At 29.4% G+C, this 18,177-nt stretch overlaps 1 protein-coding gene across 2 annotated transcripts in view; it reads right to left on the reverse strand.

Annotated features, from left to right (window-relative positions):
* Positions 1 to 3,559: 3,559 nt before the first annotated feature.
* LOC100211113 (protein arginine N-methyltransferase 3) overlaps positions 3,560 to 18,177 on the reverse strand; it is a 26,799-nt gene continuing 12,181 nt past the window's right edge. For both annotated transcript variants that reach the window (XM_065791721.1, XM_065791722.1), the window contains one exon: positions 3,560 to 4,398. In XM_065791721.1, coding sequence (XP_065647793.1) covers positions 3,614 to 4,398 — 785 coding nt within the window. In that variant the 3' untranslated portion in view covers positions 3,560 to 3,613. The remainder of the gene's footprint in view (positions 4,399 to 18,177) is intronic.

Genomic DNA, 18,177 nt, shown 5'->3' on the forward strand with positions numbered 1-18,177 from the left:
TTACAAATTCGCAAATTTCAGGAACGTCGTAACTTCTCATTGTTACATCAAAGCATTCGTGCGTGGTTTTTTTCTTCCACGTTTCCTTATTAAAATAGAGTAAAGTTTTTTGCAGTGCTTAATTATACGGATAGTGTCCTCAGTAATTTCTAAATGGGATTTTCCAATTTCTATTGTTTTATCTAAAATTTCTGCTGTAATTGAGGGGTAAAAATCAATATAATCAAAACATACAAAATAAATAGTGATTCGAAAAACTCAAATTATTTTTTTCGAATCGAAGCGACATTTGATTCGCGAATCGATAATATATATCACATCAACGCAATTATGTACACAAATTTTTGACTATAGAGTAGCCTAACAACAGCTTACAAAAAATTAACGATGAAAAAATTGAATACTAATAATAGTAAACATTCCAAAAGCAAAAAAAAAAAGAGAAAAAGTTCATCTATCTGAAAAAGATAAAGATAGAAAATTCCTACGCTCAAAATTTTTTCGAAAAGGGATTGAAATTGATAAACAAAACACTTTAAAGTAGCTATTGCTATTATTACTTGGTGTAGTTAGGGCGATTTACAAATTATTCGAATTCTATTATTTGAAATAAGTATGATTTTATAAGCGTGTTATGTCCAAACAAAAGCTTTATGTGTTTAATTTTTTTTGTTTCAGGTTTTTTAAATATTTGAAAAAACTTCTTTTTTATATGTAATTTTCAAAACCTTTTTACTACCCTAATAGTGAATTTAATAGATAATAAAATAGTCTCTTTTTTTCAAACATTAAATATAGCATGAGAATAAAGAAAAAAATTTTTTTTTTTGAAAGTTACTTAATAGAATCTATAAAAAATAAGGATTAAATATTATGTGTTAATTTTTTTTTATATTTTTTTTGTGAAAAAGTTAAGAACCACAAAGAATTTTTTGTGCTAATGCGGCGGAAACGTCTTTTTAAATTTATTTTTCCCTTTTTTTTAAAATATTCTTTTAATGACCTGAGTTATTACCAAAGAACCAATAGAAACATTTGAAAAAAATTAATTTTTTAAAATACTTTTAAAAAATTTATTTAATTTTTTAATAATATTTATTAAAATAATATTATTATTTTAATATTATTTATTTTAATATTATTATTTTAATATTATTATTTTAATATTATTTAAATTATTAAAATAATATTTATTAAAATTATTTAATTTATTTAATAATATTTAATATTTAATTTCAAACAAAAAAAAATTCTTTCCTTTTGAAAAAATGAGCAGAAAAGCTATTACCTATGAAGATCGTGTAAAAGTGGTGCATTTTCACCAGGAAGGTAAATCCGCTCGCGAAATTGGAAGAATAGTAAAGTGATCACATAGTCCGGTGCTAACAATCATCAAAAGATTCAAAGAGACGAAATCTTACGTTAATCGCCATCGTTCTGGAAGACCGCGTTTGACGACACCCAATGATGATCGCCTTTTAATCAGGTTGGCAAAGAAAAATCGAACCATGCCGTCGCATGAATTAAGAAGGGAATGGAAGCTTTCAAATGGACGTCAAGCCTCGGCATCACTTGTGCGTAGGAAACTATTAGCTAACAATATATTATGGAAAAAAGCTGTTCTAAAACCGCGACTTACCAAACGACATATAAAAAAGCGAAAAGAATTTTGACGACACCTAACGCTTTGCTCAAGTGATTCAAGAATCACTTGAGCAAAGCGTTCCGTTCATTTTTCAGCAAGACAATGCACCATGTCACAGGGCTAAAATTGTCTCTGAATGGTTCGAAAGTAAAAATATTGAGCGTCTAACTTGGCCACCAAATAGCCCAGATCTAAATTGCATTGAAAATCTTTGGAGTTGGCTTGATAAAGAGATTGCCAAGAAAGCACCAAGGAGCCTTGAGGAGTTGCGCAATATTTTACCAGCAATACTTGGAAATGTTCCCAAACATATTTTAGAGAATTTAATAGACTCAATGCCAAATCGTATAAATGAGTGCTTAAAAATTCATGGTAGAATTACGCGGTATTAGGTGGTAAAAATTATCGTTTTTTATTCTGTGGTTCTTAACTTTTTCACAGTTTTTTTAAAATAAAAATTACCTATAAAACTTTAAATACATTTTTTATATTTGTTTAAAAGTTTTTATCACTATTATTATTTTTTATTTTGTTTGTCTATTTTCTAAAATTTATTATTATTATTCTTTTTACCAGAAAAATATATTCGGTTAAAAAAAATTTAAAAATAAAAATAAATTATGATTTGTTTTTTTTGTGGTTCTTAACTTTTTCACAATACTGTATATATAGTTGTAAAAATACAATATTTTTATCAATTTTCACAAAAAATACTAAAATTCCGACCAAAAGAGCTTATAGTTAAGAAAAATTTCCTTTAAACGATCAGAACAAGTCATATTATTAAACTATGATGTTCATTTTACCTAAAAAAAACGTTTTTGTTTAAAATTTTATTCAAATTTGGACAAGCGATTGGGATTTTAAGATTTTTTTTTAAAAAAAAAGAGTCTTCGGTCTGGGTTTTTTCGCTATAGACATTTACGTTTTACGATACCGCAAAATTTATCGTTTAAATTTTTTTCGTCTTTTTATATTTCACAGACATGATCATTTAACGGAAATATGTCGTAGTCAACCAAATATCATGCAGACGTTATGATATTTTAAAATTGCCATTCAGCCATTTTTAAAACTCAAATTTTAATGCGCTTGCGTATAATAACTTTCCACATATTTAGTAAGTCTGATAATACTGGTGGTGACACTCTGTTTAATAATGATTATTAGGTTCCTTTCTAAAACACAACAGCTGCGAAATTTCTGTAACATTTTACTAATTTTTAATAATTAGAAAATTTTCACATGCTTTTGAGTAAATCTCAAAGGTTAAAAAAAATAAAAGGTTGGAAGATCTGAAACAGAGTAAAATTGAAAGTGTTAACATTGAAACTAAAAATGCTTTATTTGATATTTACACAACTTAGATAAATTTCACGACCTAGACTTCACTTATGTACCATCTTTCTGCATAATATTTATAAAATTTTACATAAAAATACAACATTTTATGCGGCATGAGTGGTAAACTTAAATAAGAATTATCTTTGGAACCACTACGAAACAAATTTTCAAAAATCATCTTCAGCTATGTTGAAGATGAATTTTAACTCTCCTGCCCGTTAATGTAAAATATCGGAAAACTTACCAATAAATCATTAAGATATCTACTATTTAATCAAAATACGACGACAGTCATCAATAAAACAAATCTCCGAATATACTGGAAAATAATATTTTCTAAATTTACCAGTAAGGTTTAACTTTGCAAGACTAATATTGCTAATTAAATTTTATAATTTATTAACTTTGAAAAAATTGTTTTAATTTAAAGTGTCGTATGTCTTTAAAAGAAGTTTTTGTTTAAAAACTTCTAAGAAGTTAAAAAGTCTTTAAAGAAGTTAAAGTATCAGTAACTGTTGTAAAGCCACAGTAATATTAAATTTCTCCACAAAAAAAAAATTATCGATGACATATCTTAATAAAAAGCTTTCTTTTTCATTGTTTAAAAAAAAATAACTTAAAATTCTATGACATAACATAATATTGCTTAAATATTATATCTTTTAGATTTTTATCATAAAAGAATATAGCAATGTCCAAAGCACGAAAGTCCTTTTTATTCCGCTTACAAATAAGTCGACCGTTCAATGTATCTCCGGATTTAATAAAAAAGGGTTCTTTAAGAAAAAAAACAGTTTGCTTCCAATGGGTAGGAAAGTCAAAGGGACTAGTACTCATCTGAATCGGAGTTTCTGATTGGTTATTAAACTCCACATTAAAATAACCAACAAGAGCTGACATTATTCCGTCACTAATAAACTCCAAGATAAAGCATTGATCGAACTCCAGTTGAGCCGTATTCACTTTCATTAAATCAAAATTAATTAGCTCATATGATTTAGATACAATAAAATCAGACCTTACAACTTCAATTAAAGGTTCTTCAAAAACATTCTTCTTCATTGAAGACATCTTAAATCCATAAACATCATCCCAATAAACTATTTTATTTTTATACAAATCTGCATCATGCATACCAAGCAATTGAATGTTGCATTTGTTTGGATACACACATCCACCTTCTTTTAAGTAATGGTCACGACAATATAAAACAGTATCCAGCATGCTTTCAAATAAAAGAAAGTATCCCATCCATTCAGAAACAATAACATCAAATTTTTCATCCAAATTCAGGTCTTCTGCTTTTCCTTTTACAATCATTATAGAATTTTCCATATGGTTTTCTCTAACAATATCCATTGCTTGGTACGCTACCTCAGAATAATCAACTCCAACAACCTGACGTGCGCCTATTTAAAATAAGATAACTTTTGTAAAAATAAAATAACTATTATCAAATTAGAAATTCTAAAGAACTTAATGTTATTAAAATAAAAAAACATACTCTCAGGTGTTTAATACAAGGTGGGGTGGTAATAATGTTTGTCTAAATCTAATAAACGAGGAAAGGGGAGAGAGGGCTTTTTATTTTTTATCAGTGATGCTATATTTTCTATTTATTAAGGCAGGTTTTTTGTTAATTGCAAGTAAAAATAAAAAAACAGGGGAGTGAGAGTTTAATAAGCATTATTTAGCAGTGTGTTTAAGTTAAAGTTAATTTATTTTTAAGTTTACATTTAAAAATAATAACTTACAAAAATAAACTGATTAGCTCTAATCCTTATGTCAAAGTAAAGTAAAAAAAAAAAACTAATTGTAATTCAAAAAACTTAACAGTTATTTTGGAAAGATACCAGGAATAGTAGATAATTTTTTTTTAAAAGTTCTAACTTAAAAAAAAAATTCAGCTTTTACAGTTAAACGTTTTTGTTTTGTTTTTAAAAAACCAAACGGTCATCGCTTCCTATTCCAAGATGCAATATTTGATTGTTATCTATAATTATTATACACTACATTTTATATAGTTATTAAATATTCCTCAAAAATTAATTTTTTTTTTAAATTAAACAATATTATCTAGTTATATAGATATCTATCAGGACCGACGACACGGGTTTTAAAGTAAGGGGTGGGGGGCACAAATGTCAATTTTTAGGTCTTATTTAAAGTCTTCTATATTTAGAATTTTCTAAAATAATAAAAAAAAGGAGGGGGGGGGGCTCGTCCCCTTGGTGTCGTCTGCTCTGTATATATATATATATACATACATATATATATATATATATATATATATATATATATATATATATATATATATATAAACACACACATTTATATCATCTATCTATATATATATATAGAACCCTTAGATGTTGTCCGAAAGTTTTTTCCATATTTTGTTGACAAAAAGTAAAAATTAAAATGCAAGACCGGAATTTTTTTTTTTTTTAAATGATAGACTGCCTGCCCCAACCAAACCCTCAGTCGATGTAGCAGCACTCCCTTGCGGGTCAGGCTATTTGTCAGTCGATGTAGCAGCACTCCCTTGCGAGTCAGGCTATTTGTCAGTCGATGTAGCAGCACTCCCTTGCGAGTCAGGCTATTTGTCAGTCGATGTAGCAGCACTCCCTTGCGAGTCAGGCTAAAAGATAGTCGATGTAGCAACACTCCGCGCATGATTTACAGTAAAAAAAATAAAAATAAAAACATTTTAATAAAAAAAATAAAAATAAAAACATTTTATTAAAAAAAATAAAAATAAAAACATTGTTTATATTGTTAAAAACATTCAGAATGTTTTAAAAACATTCAGAATGTTTTTAAAAACATTCCGGTCAATTAAATTTGCGTTTTTGTGGTTTTTTTATATAACAATTAATTTGTAATTAAATTAATGGTTTTGACTTTCGTCCAACACGAAAATGTTGGACGAAAGTCAAAAGTAATTAAAAGTGACGTATGTGTTGGCGAAAGAATCACTTTTTTCCTTCCGCTCTTCCTAAAGCCAACAAACTATAGATCTATATATATATATATATATATATATATATATATATATATATATATATATATATATATATATATATATATATATATATATATATATATATATATATATATATACATATATATATATATATATATATACAGCTCTGTATATATATATTGCCTGCCCAAACCCTCAGTCGATGGAGCGGCACTCCGTTGTGAGTCAGGCTATAAGATAGTCGATGTAGCAACACTCCCTTGTAGCAGCAGGCTATAAGATAGTTGAAGTAGTAACACTTCTATCCAGCAGCAGGATATAAGACAGACATTTTGTGCAAACTCCAAACTTAAGCAAGTTGATGCTTATATCTAAAGAAGATGCTTTGCAAAAATCACAAAGATGGAGGGAAACAAAAATACCCTAAAATATTTGCCCCTGCTCAAACGTGTAGGCAGTGATGTAGTGAACTTTTCAGCTTTACTATCTTATACTAGGAAGTAAACAGGGTAGAAATTGACCATGTCAATTATATATTCATGTATATTTATATGTAAACATCATAATGATTAACATAATCATGATCAACATGATCATGATCATTATCATTTTCATAATCATCAACACCATCATCAAGCTTTAGCCTTCTCTATTTAAGCTGTTTATCTAATATAAACAGCTCTCAACATATCTCGATCATCTTCTCCATCCAAGCATATTTTTGTCTTAACAAAAAGTCTTTACTATTTGATCACTTAAAATAAGTAGCCGATTTTCCCAGATCTCCTTACTGTAACAGCTGGAGCTTGCAGTGGCTTGTGGATTTTAACTCCAAAAAAAAACTCAGTTATTTACTGAAAATAACTGAGTTATTTGCAGTAAATAAAATCACAATATTGTTGACATTCCTATATTGACAAACAACCCTCTCACTTTCAGACAAGGTTCAAAAGCACATTGTAAACGTAGTTGGGCTTGTCTTGATGTGTCAGACTAGAGCCACTCTGCCATTGTTGTAAGGTTGCATCTTTCTTTTTTCTACAAATACTATGATGGTTGCTGCTCAAAAAAACTATTATCTCCAGTTCGATCAATTAAAACTTATTCTGACTTGACTTGTCATTCAGCAAAGTCTCATTTGTTTACTATATTTGTCCCTGCATGTTCTAAAAACAGCAAAGTCCTTTAACTGTATGCTATAGAATTTTTTATTCATCTAGTTTTTCATGTCAGTATTTAATAAATAGGAAATGAGAGCATATATTTATAATATAATTTATTTAGCATTATAAACTTTTTTCTTGCCCCGCCTATCAACCCCTGTTAAATCTTTTAACTTTGCCAGGGCCACGTTTGTAAAATATCTCATTTTTAGCGAAATTTAAAATCCCCTCATTTTTTAATTTTTTTTTAGTGGGGGAGGGAGATTATCCATGGTCATAACTAATGTAATTTTAAATATTTTAAAATTAAATTTTAAAATATTTAAAGCTACATTAGTTATGACCAAATTTTAAAACCGATGAATTTATAATAGTATAAAATTGTAAAGCTTAAAAGTTTACTACACACTGCCCACAGGTTTGAACAGGGGAGGGAGGGATAGCGCAAGCAAACATTTAGGGGTATTTTTACTCCTAAATATGAATGCGTGTTTAGATAACATCTCTAACATCACACTGAAACAGTTTGCTGTCCGGGGCTTCAGTACATACATTAACTGTTTTATAGCCTGTTGCAAGGGAGTGCCGGTACATCAACTGAGGGCTTTAGTGATAAAACTACTGTTAGTGACAAAACTATTTTTTTAGCTTTTTTAAAAAATAAAAAAAAAAAGAAGAGATTTTTATTTTTATTTGGAATACATTGTATAACCAAAATAAGAAATTTAAAAAAATATTTCATTTGGTATCAAAATCAATTAAATAAGAGATTCAGGTCAAAAAACAATAATAAAAAACATGTGTCAAAAATATAAGGCCACAGTTTAATTTAGTATTTTGCATGACCAGTATATGCTTTTACGCAGACTCAATTATGCTTAGGCTAATTCTCTCTGTATAAATTTTTAAAACCTATCCCCTTATGAGAAATGTATCATCATACACCAATCAAGTCGCCACTACCTAGTACTCTTGGTACCTAATATCTTTCCTTATATTTCCTTGAAGCTAATCTTTTAATAATAATTCTTAATTTACAATTAACCACCTCAAAATTTGATTCATCACTAAAAATGACCTTGGACCAATCTTCTACTGACCAGGGAAGTCATTTTTTACTCCACTTATATCTTTTAATCCTATTTGTCATCCTTAAAACAATTTCTGGCAGCAACAAAACAATCATTAACTTTCTTATTCTGACATCTACCTGTGCTATAACTAACACTAACAAAACCAGCATTATTACTTATGAGACAGTTCTTGGCAGCTAATTTTAGGATCTTCCCATACCACTCGATACAATAAGCTTTGATCTAGAGCTATGTTTTGACGGCCTTCCAACTCTGGTTAAATCTTTTACGCCATTCAAAAGTATATTAGCATCCTTTTGTTCCAAAAATTATGAATTTGGACTCATAGGTGTACAGAACCTGATTAAACATTTCCTGGGCCCAATATTTGTGTTGTTTTGCATATTTAAGTCGTTTTTCTTTATTGCCACACCGTAATAATGGTTTTCGAATTGCAACACACCCTCTTAATCCCAATTTAAGTAGGTGCCATCTAATAAAAGAAGAGCTGACATTTTTCCCAGCTGCTGTGTTAATACCTTTAGCCAGCTCGGTTGATGCTTTTTTTGTATTTCTTAAAGATAGGGTTTTTAAATATTTATTGTCATCTTTTGTTAGCTTAGGAGGTCTACCACTTTTCTTTCAATCTTCAAGGGAGCCAGTTTCTTTAAACTTTTTAATGATTTCTGTAACAGCATTCTTTGAATACCCTGTTTTGGATATAGTTGTTATCAAACATCATTTTAATAAATAAACAAACAAATCCCTCATGTTTCCTCATCGATTTTGTTTATTTATTCAAAATAATGTATTCTTTCAACTTTTCTTATATATTATTAAACTTAAGTACGCTTTAAAAAAATTACATAGGAAAAAAATTGTAAATACGTCTAATTATATAAGTGGTCAAAAACTTATTCACAGTACTGTGTGTGTATATATATATATATATATATATATATATATATATATATATATATATATATATATATATATATATATATATATATATATTGCAAGCAACCATAACCTAATAGAGTTGAAAGTTACTGGGAGAAAAAAGATAAAGTTTATAAAGCAAGATAACGATTGACAGAATACTTAAAAGATTGCAAATTATATGAATCAGGAAAGCAAGATGAAGGAAGCGAATTCCAAAGAACTGATGTTCAAGGAAAAAACTAGACGAGTAAGAGTTTTTGGAGCACTTTGGAATAGTCACAGAAAAAAAGATTTTGATTTGACTTAATTGAATGACAAGTAACACGAGAATGAATTTTAGTAGATAGCACAAGAGACACTAGCTCTTTAGAGCAATGGCCATTAGGGTATTTGTAGAAAAGAGAAAGAGAAGCAACATTATGACAATGTGATAATTGTTGGATGTTGGCTGCAATAGCAGTTCCAACTATGTTTAAAATACGATTTTGCACCTTGTCTAAAAAAGAAAAGACATCATCAGAAGATCCGCCCCAGATATGGCAACAGTATTCCATACAAGGCCAGATTTGAGATTTATAGAAATAAAGAATAGAATCCGGAGTAAGAAAATTTCGAGTATGATAAAGAGATGCAATCTTAGCAGATGCTAATTTTGGAATGGATTTGATATATGGTTTCCAAGAAAGATTGAAAGTAAGAGTTAATCCTATAAGATGAAGGGTAGATGACTTGTCGAGTACATCACCGCTCATAAATATAGAAAGATCTGAATTATTGTGGTAACAATTGACTGAAAAAATTGGGTTTTATCTGAATAAAAGTTCACCAGCCACTGTGAGCCCCATGCTGTAGCAGAAGTGAGATTGTTTTCAAGCTCAAATGCCCCCTCCAAGCAATCAAAGAGTGTTGGCTTCTTATCATGACAAGAATAAATAGTAGTATCATTTGCGCACAATGCAACCTTATATGTGAGAATATCTGGAAGATCGCTAATGTAAATTAAATAGAGTATAGGACCAAGGATAGAACCTTGAGGAACCCCTGAAGTTACAGGATATGAAGAAGAGTGTTGTCTATCAAGGACAACTTTTATACTAAATTGGAAAGGAAGGATTTATTAATCTTAAAGATTTTACCTGATACACCATAAGAAGAAAGGTTATGGAGAAGCATGCCAAACTTTATCAAAAGTTTTAGAAATGTCAAGATAACCTTAACCTCTACACCTCTATCTAATGTACGATAAAACCTATTGGTTATTACTGTTAGCAAATCAGCTGTAGAACGAGAAGATCAAAATCTATATTAATGATCAGAAAGTAAGTCATTAGATTCAAGATGAGAGATTAAGTGTTTGTTAATTAAAGGTTCAAAAACTATGCTTACGATTAGAAGAAGACTAAAGGGATGGTAGTTTAACGAGTCAGATTGCTCTCTAGAAGTTTTGAAAATAGGGATAAAAGATACCACTTTCCAGCATGCCGGAAAACAAGAATCTGATAAGCACTTGTAAATAGTTCTGAAAGTATAGACAACAGCTCCGAGAACACTTCTGCAAGACTACAACAGGTATGTTGTCCGGACCACAAGCTGTAGAAGAGTCTAAGCAGGAAACCACTTTAGATACAGAAGCTGGAGTAATAAGAATGTCAAGCAATGGATCAACCTATTAGTCGGCTATATCAGGTAGAACGCAACTAGTGGAGTCAAGAGATGATTTGACAAAAAGTTCTTAGCAAACAATTCAGCTTTGTCTTTAGATGAGGTGACAAGACCTATCATTCACTTTAGGTGAATGATAGGTCCAGAGAACTTGGTGATGATGATGGTTTTTTGTGTTTTATAGTTTTTGATACTTTTATCATTTTTAAATTTTTTAAAGAACTTAACTCGAAGCATAGATATTTCTTAGTACACTATATAACAGCTCAAGCAATTGCCTCATTACTATTAATAAACCCTAAGCCATAACAAAGGGCTCCTAATGTGGCCTCGACAATGCACACCAAAAGTACAAACAGGGCAATCCGTGCAAAAGTACGAACAGGGATCCATGCGCAACATGGATATTTTACAGCTGTTAATGGAATCTCTCTGAGAGCTACCACAGAGTTCAGAAAACCTGACTACCAGCCAGCCTCAGAACCATAAAACTGAGATTTAAAGCTGTACCCTCATTAGGAGATAATAGAATGAGTCACCTTGTCATAAAAACAGAGACACAAGCAAAAACCATGCATTGAGTCAAGAAGATCCAGCATTGAACATCCTAAACTGGAAACAATGTATTATAAATACATCTGCACCAGCCTAATAGATGAAGAAGGGGTGCAAGGCTGGTCAACAGATAGAATCTGTTTACCCCTATATATTAGGGTGGTTCAGATCAAGATGAAACTTTTTTTTAAACTAGAGTGGGAACTTATAAGGAGCGCAGACTCTTGTTTTATATGTAAGATTTTTTTTTTTAATTTAAAAAAAGTTTAAGGGTGGCACACGGTCCCAAAGTACTTTTTTTTTTTACTCCTTGTTGACATTTTTTGACCCACCCTCCAGCATTAGTAATTTTATTTTTTTTTCTATATTTATTCTCACAATGAATATATGCCTTTTTAAATTTAATAAAAAAAGTCATTAAAAAAGACTCCAGATTGATTTTTTTTTTTTAATTTAATTAAGCTTTTCATTATTTCTGCATGCAAAACTGTTTCCATAATAGCAGTCTTCTCTGTTTGAAAGTTAATGCCAGCGCCCGAGAAAGCACTGACAGGATAGTCATTTTTAAGTCAGCCTGCACAATTTAAAAAATTTGTTTTTTTCGTGCTGTTTAAATTAAAATAAAAATAGAAAAAAGAACGCTTTGAATAAATACAATATCAAACAATTTGCAAAAAACAGATTAAAAAAAGCTATTTTTCATAAAAGTTAAACGAATGAACAAACAAGTTTTTTGTTGCGATTTAAAATAAAACGCTTTTATCTTTTTGGCAAACGCTTTTTTATCCACTCGCCAAAGTTTTTGCGGGCGTTTGTGGGAGCACAAAAGCTTGGAAAAACGGAGAATGTGATAGCGGTGTGATTTCATTATACTAATGTATTAACCATGCTCAATTTTCAACATCTGCTGTTTTAATAAGATTTAACAAAGCTTAAACATGGGTAAAATGGTTCTTGCATGAACTCAATGAAGTTTGCTTTTAGAAATAAAAAAAATATATTTAAATTTATGTTATTATAGTTTATTTAAATGAAATAAAATGTTATGCCAAAAATTCTTGGTAAAATAAGAAATAGAGGCAAAGAAATATTCTTAATAAGAAAAAGCTAGAAAGACACTATTATCAATTCATTTTTCAACTGTTAAAGAAATAATCTAGTATTATCTTTACCTACGAGAGCCCAAACCATCAGTTTCTCATTAGAACTTAGTTTGTTGTTTAAACAAAGGTTTGAACAACAAACTAAGTTTATACCAAATACATATATACCAAATATATGTATTTGGTATAAACTTAGTTTGTTATACATTTATACCAAATTGTTCAGAAGTGGAAAGAGAACTGTTGCATTATATCTAAACTGAAGGCTCCTTGGGAACTTGGAGGACACAGAACTTGTAACATACAATGCATTTTACAGTCTAATTAACATTAATTTTAGGAAAGGAGTTGAAACACTAATAATAAAATATAAAAAGCTGCAATCCTTTAAAAACAGATTGACACCATGAGCAATCAAGGATAGAGACACATTTTTAATAAAATCTAAAAAGGTATTTTGGTTGGGACATGAAATAAAAATCATAATAGACAAAATAATTATGGATAAAAATAAAATAAAAAGAAACTAAATATATGGACATTGTATTTTTGAAAATGCATAAGGAAAAAAGACAATGTTGTCTAGGCTGTTCTAATATTACCTTTAAAAAGGTTGCTGAGAGATCTGCAAAAAAAAAAAAAAAAAAATCCTAAAGAGAACCCTCAGAAAAAAAAAAACTTAAATATATCTTATAGCTCAGAAAGTGATTTCACTGATTATTTAAGCTCAGAATGCAATGACTCTGTTAAAAGTAAGCTAAATGATAATACTCACGAAAGAGAAAGTATAATAAAGCCTAAAGATATTCTAAAGCGTACAGTGATAACTGTTGTAGTAGAAGAACTTTCTGTCACCCAGCACACTGCTATCATAAGCAGTATTATACTGCTATTATATTATTTCAGTAGGAGAAATAAATGATTTTGTTTTTTTGATCTGAATCATCATCACATTTCAGTCACAAGAGAAAGATTAGCTGTACTAGTGAAAGTGATTGGGAAAACTACTAGGCATTCCTCATATTGATTCAGGTGCTGTAGAAATGCAGTTCAAAGCAGTTTACAATCTAATAGAATCTTTTGACCTCAGTTATCATATACAGTGTATATCTTTTGATACTACTGCTTCCAACACTGGAAAGCAACACACATTATTTTGGGCAGCCACTACCTTTCCTTGCCTGTAGACATCTTGTTTTAGAAAGACATATTACCCACATTAACAAGATTTCTCCCAGTAGTAAAAAGTCTGATCTAGGCAGCTCTTTAAACATCTAAAATCATTAAAGGCAGTTTCTCAAAAAGAGAGGTTCAAACTTCGTATTTCTGGTCTATTGCAACATGCAGGAATCATGTTGTGGCAGATGAAGAGGTTCATGGATATGAATCTTCATGCAGCTACTTCAGCAATTAAATTATTTGTCAGGCACAGCTGGTATCTTGATCCTGTCTTAGTTGTGCTTGCTTTAGCAGATGAAAATTGCCCGAACAGATAAGATATTGCCAAAGCGTTGTACAGTACACTTTTTGCAAAACCTAAAGTATATCCACTTGAACATGTTATGGTCAATGAAGAGCTTCTTCAGTCTCTAGATTTTGCACAAGAATAGTCTTCATCTTTTTGTGTTCTAGTAACTGAGCAATCTTGGCTTATCTTTGATAAGATTAGACATGGAAAGAGTGAGTTGCAGTGGCTTAAAATTCCTTCACAGTTCTGAAAGTTCAACTACTTTTACCTTGAGTTTAAAATTATTATTTAATTCCTTGATGTGGTCAATGGCTCATCAGAGAGGGCCATTAAACTAGTTAAAGAACTGATTGGAAAAACAACCAAAGAGAAGAAAAGACAGGATTTGTTTTAGTTTAACCATTTTTACAAAAGAAGTAGACAAGTGGAAAAGAAAACAGATTTAGCATCAAACATAACTAATATTTTTAAACAATACTTTGTTAATAATTTAAAAAAAGTCTAATGTTGCATTAATTTTGTTTTTCTCATTTGTCTTCCTGCAACTTGAAAGAAAGGTATATTAATAGAGAGCTGATCCACCTTAATTTAGATACTTCACTAAGTTTGATATGCAAAATAATATAGGATATTTTAATAACTTATTAATAATTTTACTAATTAAAGTGCATTTTGTAATAAAAAAGACCGTAGAAGTAGGGAAATAATTTTTTTTATCTACTTTATTACTTTTTCTATAACTTTTTCAGTGTTGCGAAAAAAATATACAGAAGGAGTGCCTAATTTTTTTAAATATTAGTCATTGTGAGAATAAATATAGAAAAAAATTAAATTAAATAATGTTGAAGGGTGGCACACATGGATCAAAAGTGTCAAAAAAGGGTGAAAAAAAAGTACATTGGGGCCATGTACCACCCTTTTTTTAAATAAACAAAAAAGCAATCTTACATATAAAACATTCCAGCCTAGTAAGTTACATTTTTGTGATTTTTAGTAAACAAAAACACCAGTTTTTCCTTCTCCTTTGACAGGATTATCAGGAATGTCCTGATGATCCTTAGCTTCTTATCAGCTGCTGAAAGAGAACTAGAAGTAGAAGAAAAAGTTAGATAAGGGTTATTCCATATGAAATCATCTACACAGTGTCAGCTTTACGTCTCAGAATTGCTTTATTTATATATCATTTGCATTCCATATTAAATGTATGATAACTGTGGAAATTTTCGCTGAAAATATTCATGGGTTGTTGAGATATTGCCAGTTAAAATAATATTGATAGAACATACAATTGATTCAACATTTTTGTAGTTATTAAAGGAGTCAACAAAGCAAATTTGACATCTTGATAATGGTTTGGAGGATTTTCCTAATATTCGAAATTCAAATAGATTTTAGCTTAAGGAATTCAAAAATAATAATAAATCTCTAAGGACTTGAAAAAATGATTGATTTAGAGCTAATATGAAGACTAAAATGATTTGATTTGGAGCTAACATAAAGCCTGTCACAAATCCCTGGGGGAATGTTGATTGTATATCATTACTTTATCATAAGTCTACTGAAAAAAATTAGACTCATGCATTGTCCCATAATATTTGATCAAAGTAAGCACCTAAAAAAACTTCTATTCAGAATTTTGAAAAACAAATTTTGTAACATAATAATATAAGAAGATGTAAATTAAAATTAAGATAATAAATATTTAAATTAAGATTATTTTTTATGATATAAAAAGATTTTCTCAAAAATATCTCTAATCAAAACCTTAATAATTAGTTTAGTTTAGAACATATTTAATGGGCAATTTGTCATGGGCAACTTCTCCCCACCGCCTCCTGAGACTTTTTTATCACATAAAAATGAACTTATAGTGATTAATTATTTCTAAAATACAATTTAGAAACATAATTTTAAAAAACGTTTTTGAGTTTTCAGAAATATATATTTGTATTAACGGGTGATGCGGAAGTTATCGGACAAAATAAAAACGTCAATAATTTATTTATGAATAAAAAAACAAACTACTATTATATTTTTTTTAAATAAAGCATTTATCTTTTAATAAAAATATATTACTTTTTATATGAAAAAACACCACCATCTGCAATTGATCTCAATTTTGCTGTGACGCCTTTCATATGCGACTGTAAAAAGTTTAAATCAATTTCTTGTAGTTTTAGTTTAATGCGATCAATCAAAACTTGCTTTGTTGAAGCTTGCCAATCTCCCTCGTAAACCTTCTGTGCCAAATGTCCCCAAAAATTTTTAATTGGTCGTGCTTGAGGCACATTTGGGGGTTGGATTCTTTATCAACGTGATAGACATATTGGTCCATCCAATTTAGAGAATCTTTAGAATAATGAGAACTTGCTAAATCTGGCCAAAATAAATAGTTAAAGTCTCCATGATACTTGTGAATAAATGGAAGATGTCGTTTTTCTAAACATTCATTAATATAGATTGATGAATTGATCGCTACAGCCTTGGAAGTGCGAAACAATGGCTCGGACATACCACGGTCAGATATGGCTATCCACATTAATAATTTTTTTAGAAATTTCTCTTTTCCTATAAAACGAACACTTTCTGGGCATGTCTTTTTGTTGTTTGTGTAGTATCCAGAATTTCCAGGCATGTTGTCCCCTGCAAAACAAAAGTATTTTTCGCCATCGATGACTAGAAGCAATTTTGTGTTATCGAGTTGGTTAACTAGTTTCCTGCTTCTTTTCTTCGCCTTTATTTGTTGTTCTATAGTGTATTTTGGAGTCTTTTCATGTTTTCTATATTTAATATTCTTTTTTTTTAACTGACAACCAATTGTCGATTGATTTACACCGAATTTAATACCTATTTTTCTCTGACTGACCCCTTTTCGATTGTTGACAAGTCTCATTAATTCGGCTTTCTTTTCTCTAGTCCAGGATGTCGGACGACCAGGGTGCTTTCTATCAGAAAACGATTGAACAGTTTCAAGTCTTTTTAGGTTATCATATATTGTACTTCGAGCAAATCCTTCCTTTTCAAAATGATTTACGATTTTTTTTTTTTTATATTAGGTTTATTTACAAAAAACATTTTTAGTTGCTTTCGAAAAGATTCTTGTTCAGCTGCATTTAACCTCATTTTAAATAATTGTGTTTCAAATAATAAAGTTTATATTTTATGGAACGTTTATGCCTACGCATAAAACCACAAAAAATAATTATTATGCTCAAATAAAGAAATTAGGATTTGTCCGATAACTTCCGCATCACCCGTTATACTTATATATTGTTTTGTTTGTATTTTAAATTTAGTAAACTGTTTTGTTGCATTTGAATTCATTTTTATTATTAATTTCAAATTGTTAAATTCCTAATATATTTGAATTAGACACTATGGTGTTTTCAAAGTTTGCAAGAACTTTATTATTTAGGTATTCTTTTACCGAGTGATATTTAAAATAGTAAATATATAGAATATGGAGAAACGTGGCATGAGAAAAACTCCTAACATTCATTGTTACAAAATAGGATTTCCTAAAAACCAAGATTTTATTCAACTCAGAGATCTTTCTTTTGAAAAGCAAAAATAAATAATATAGCAAGCCAATTTAAAAGAAAAATTTAGTTCAATCAGAACTATATGCTGTTACCATGAAAACATTTTGAGAAAAAACTTACTAAGTGCTCCTAACCTTTTGGAACACACAAAGTTCTTTTTTTAGGTAATGTTAGGATTTCCTTGAAATCTTAACATTTCAAACGAATTTAACATTTTTCAAAGTCAAATCTTTTGACTTGGAAAAAGTTTTTACAAAAAATAAAAAAGTATATGTAACGCCAGGTTGGAAGTTCTGCAGCAAATATTACAAAAAAACAATAGAAACTGATGAAGATTTTAATTTTAAACAAAAAAATTGGAAACCCTTTTTCACCAGAAAGAGTAAAAGTTAAGTTAGTAATTAACTTTTATCAAAATGATGAATTTTACAGAATGACGCCAGGAAAAAAAGATTTTGAGGGTATAAAGAAAAATTAACATGTTCAAAAAAGGTTTTTTATCATTAAAATTTAGTGACAATGATTGTAACTGCTGTTACAACAATTGATAAATATAATGATTTCTTATATGACTTCATTGACAACCTTACAACACATTCAATTATAGCAAAAACACAAAGTAGATACTTGAAAACCTGTAAAGAAAATCTGAACAAAATGAACTCTTAATTTTAAGAGATTTTGCTGAAAACTA

The sequence above is a fragment of the Hydra vulgaris genome, chromosome 02 (genome assembly GCF_038396675.1).
Source record: "Hydra vulgaris chromosome 02, alternate assembly HydraT2T_AEP".
NCBI classification, from domain to species: Eukaryota; Metazoa; Cnidaria; class Hydrozoa; order Anthoathecata; family Hydridae; genus Hydra; species Hydra vulgaris.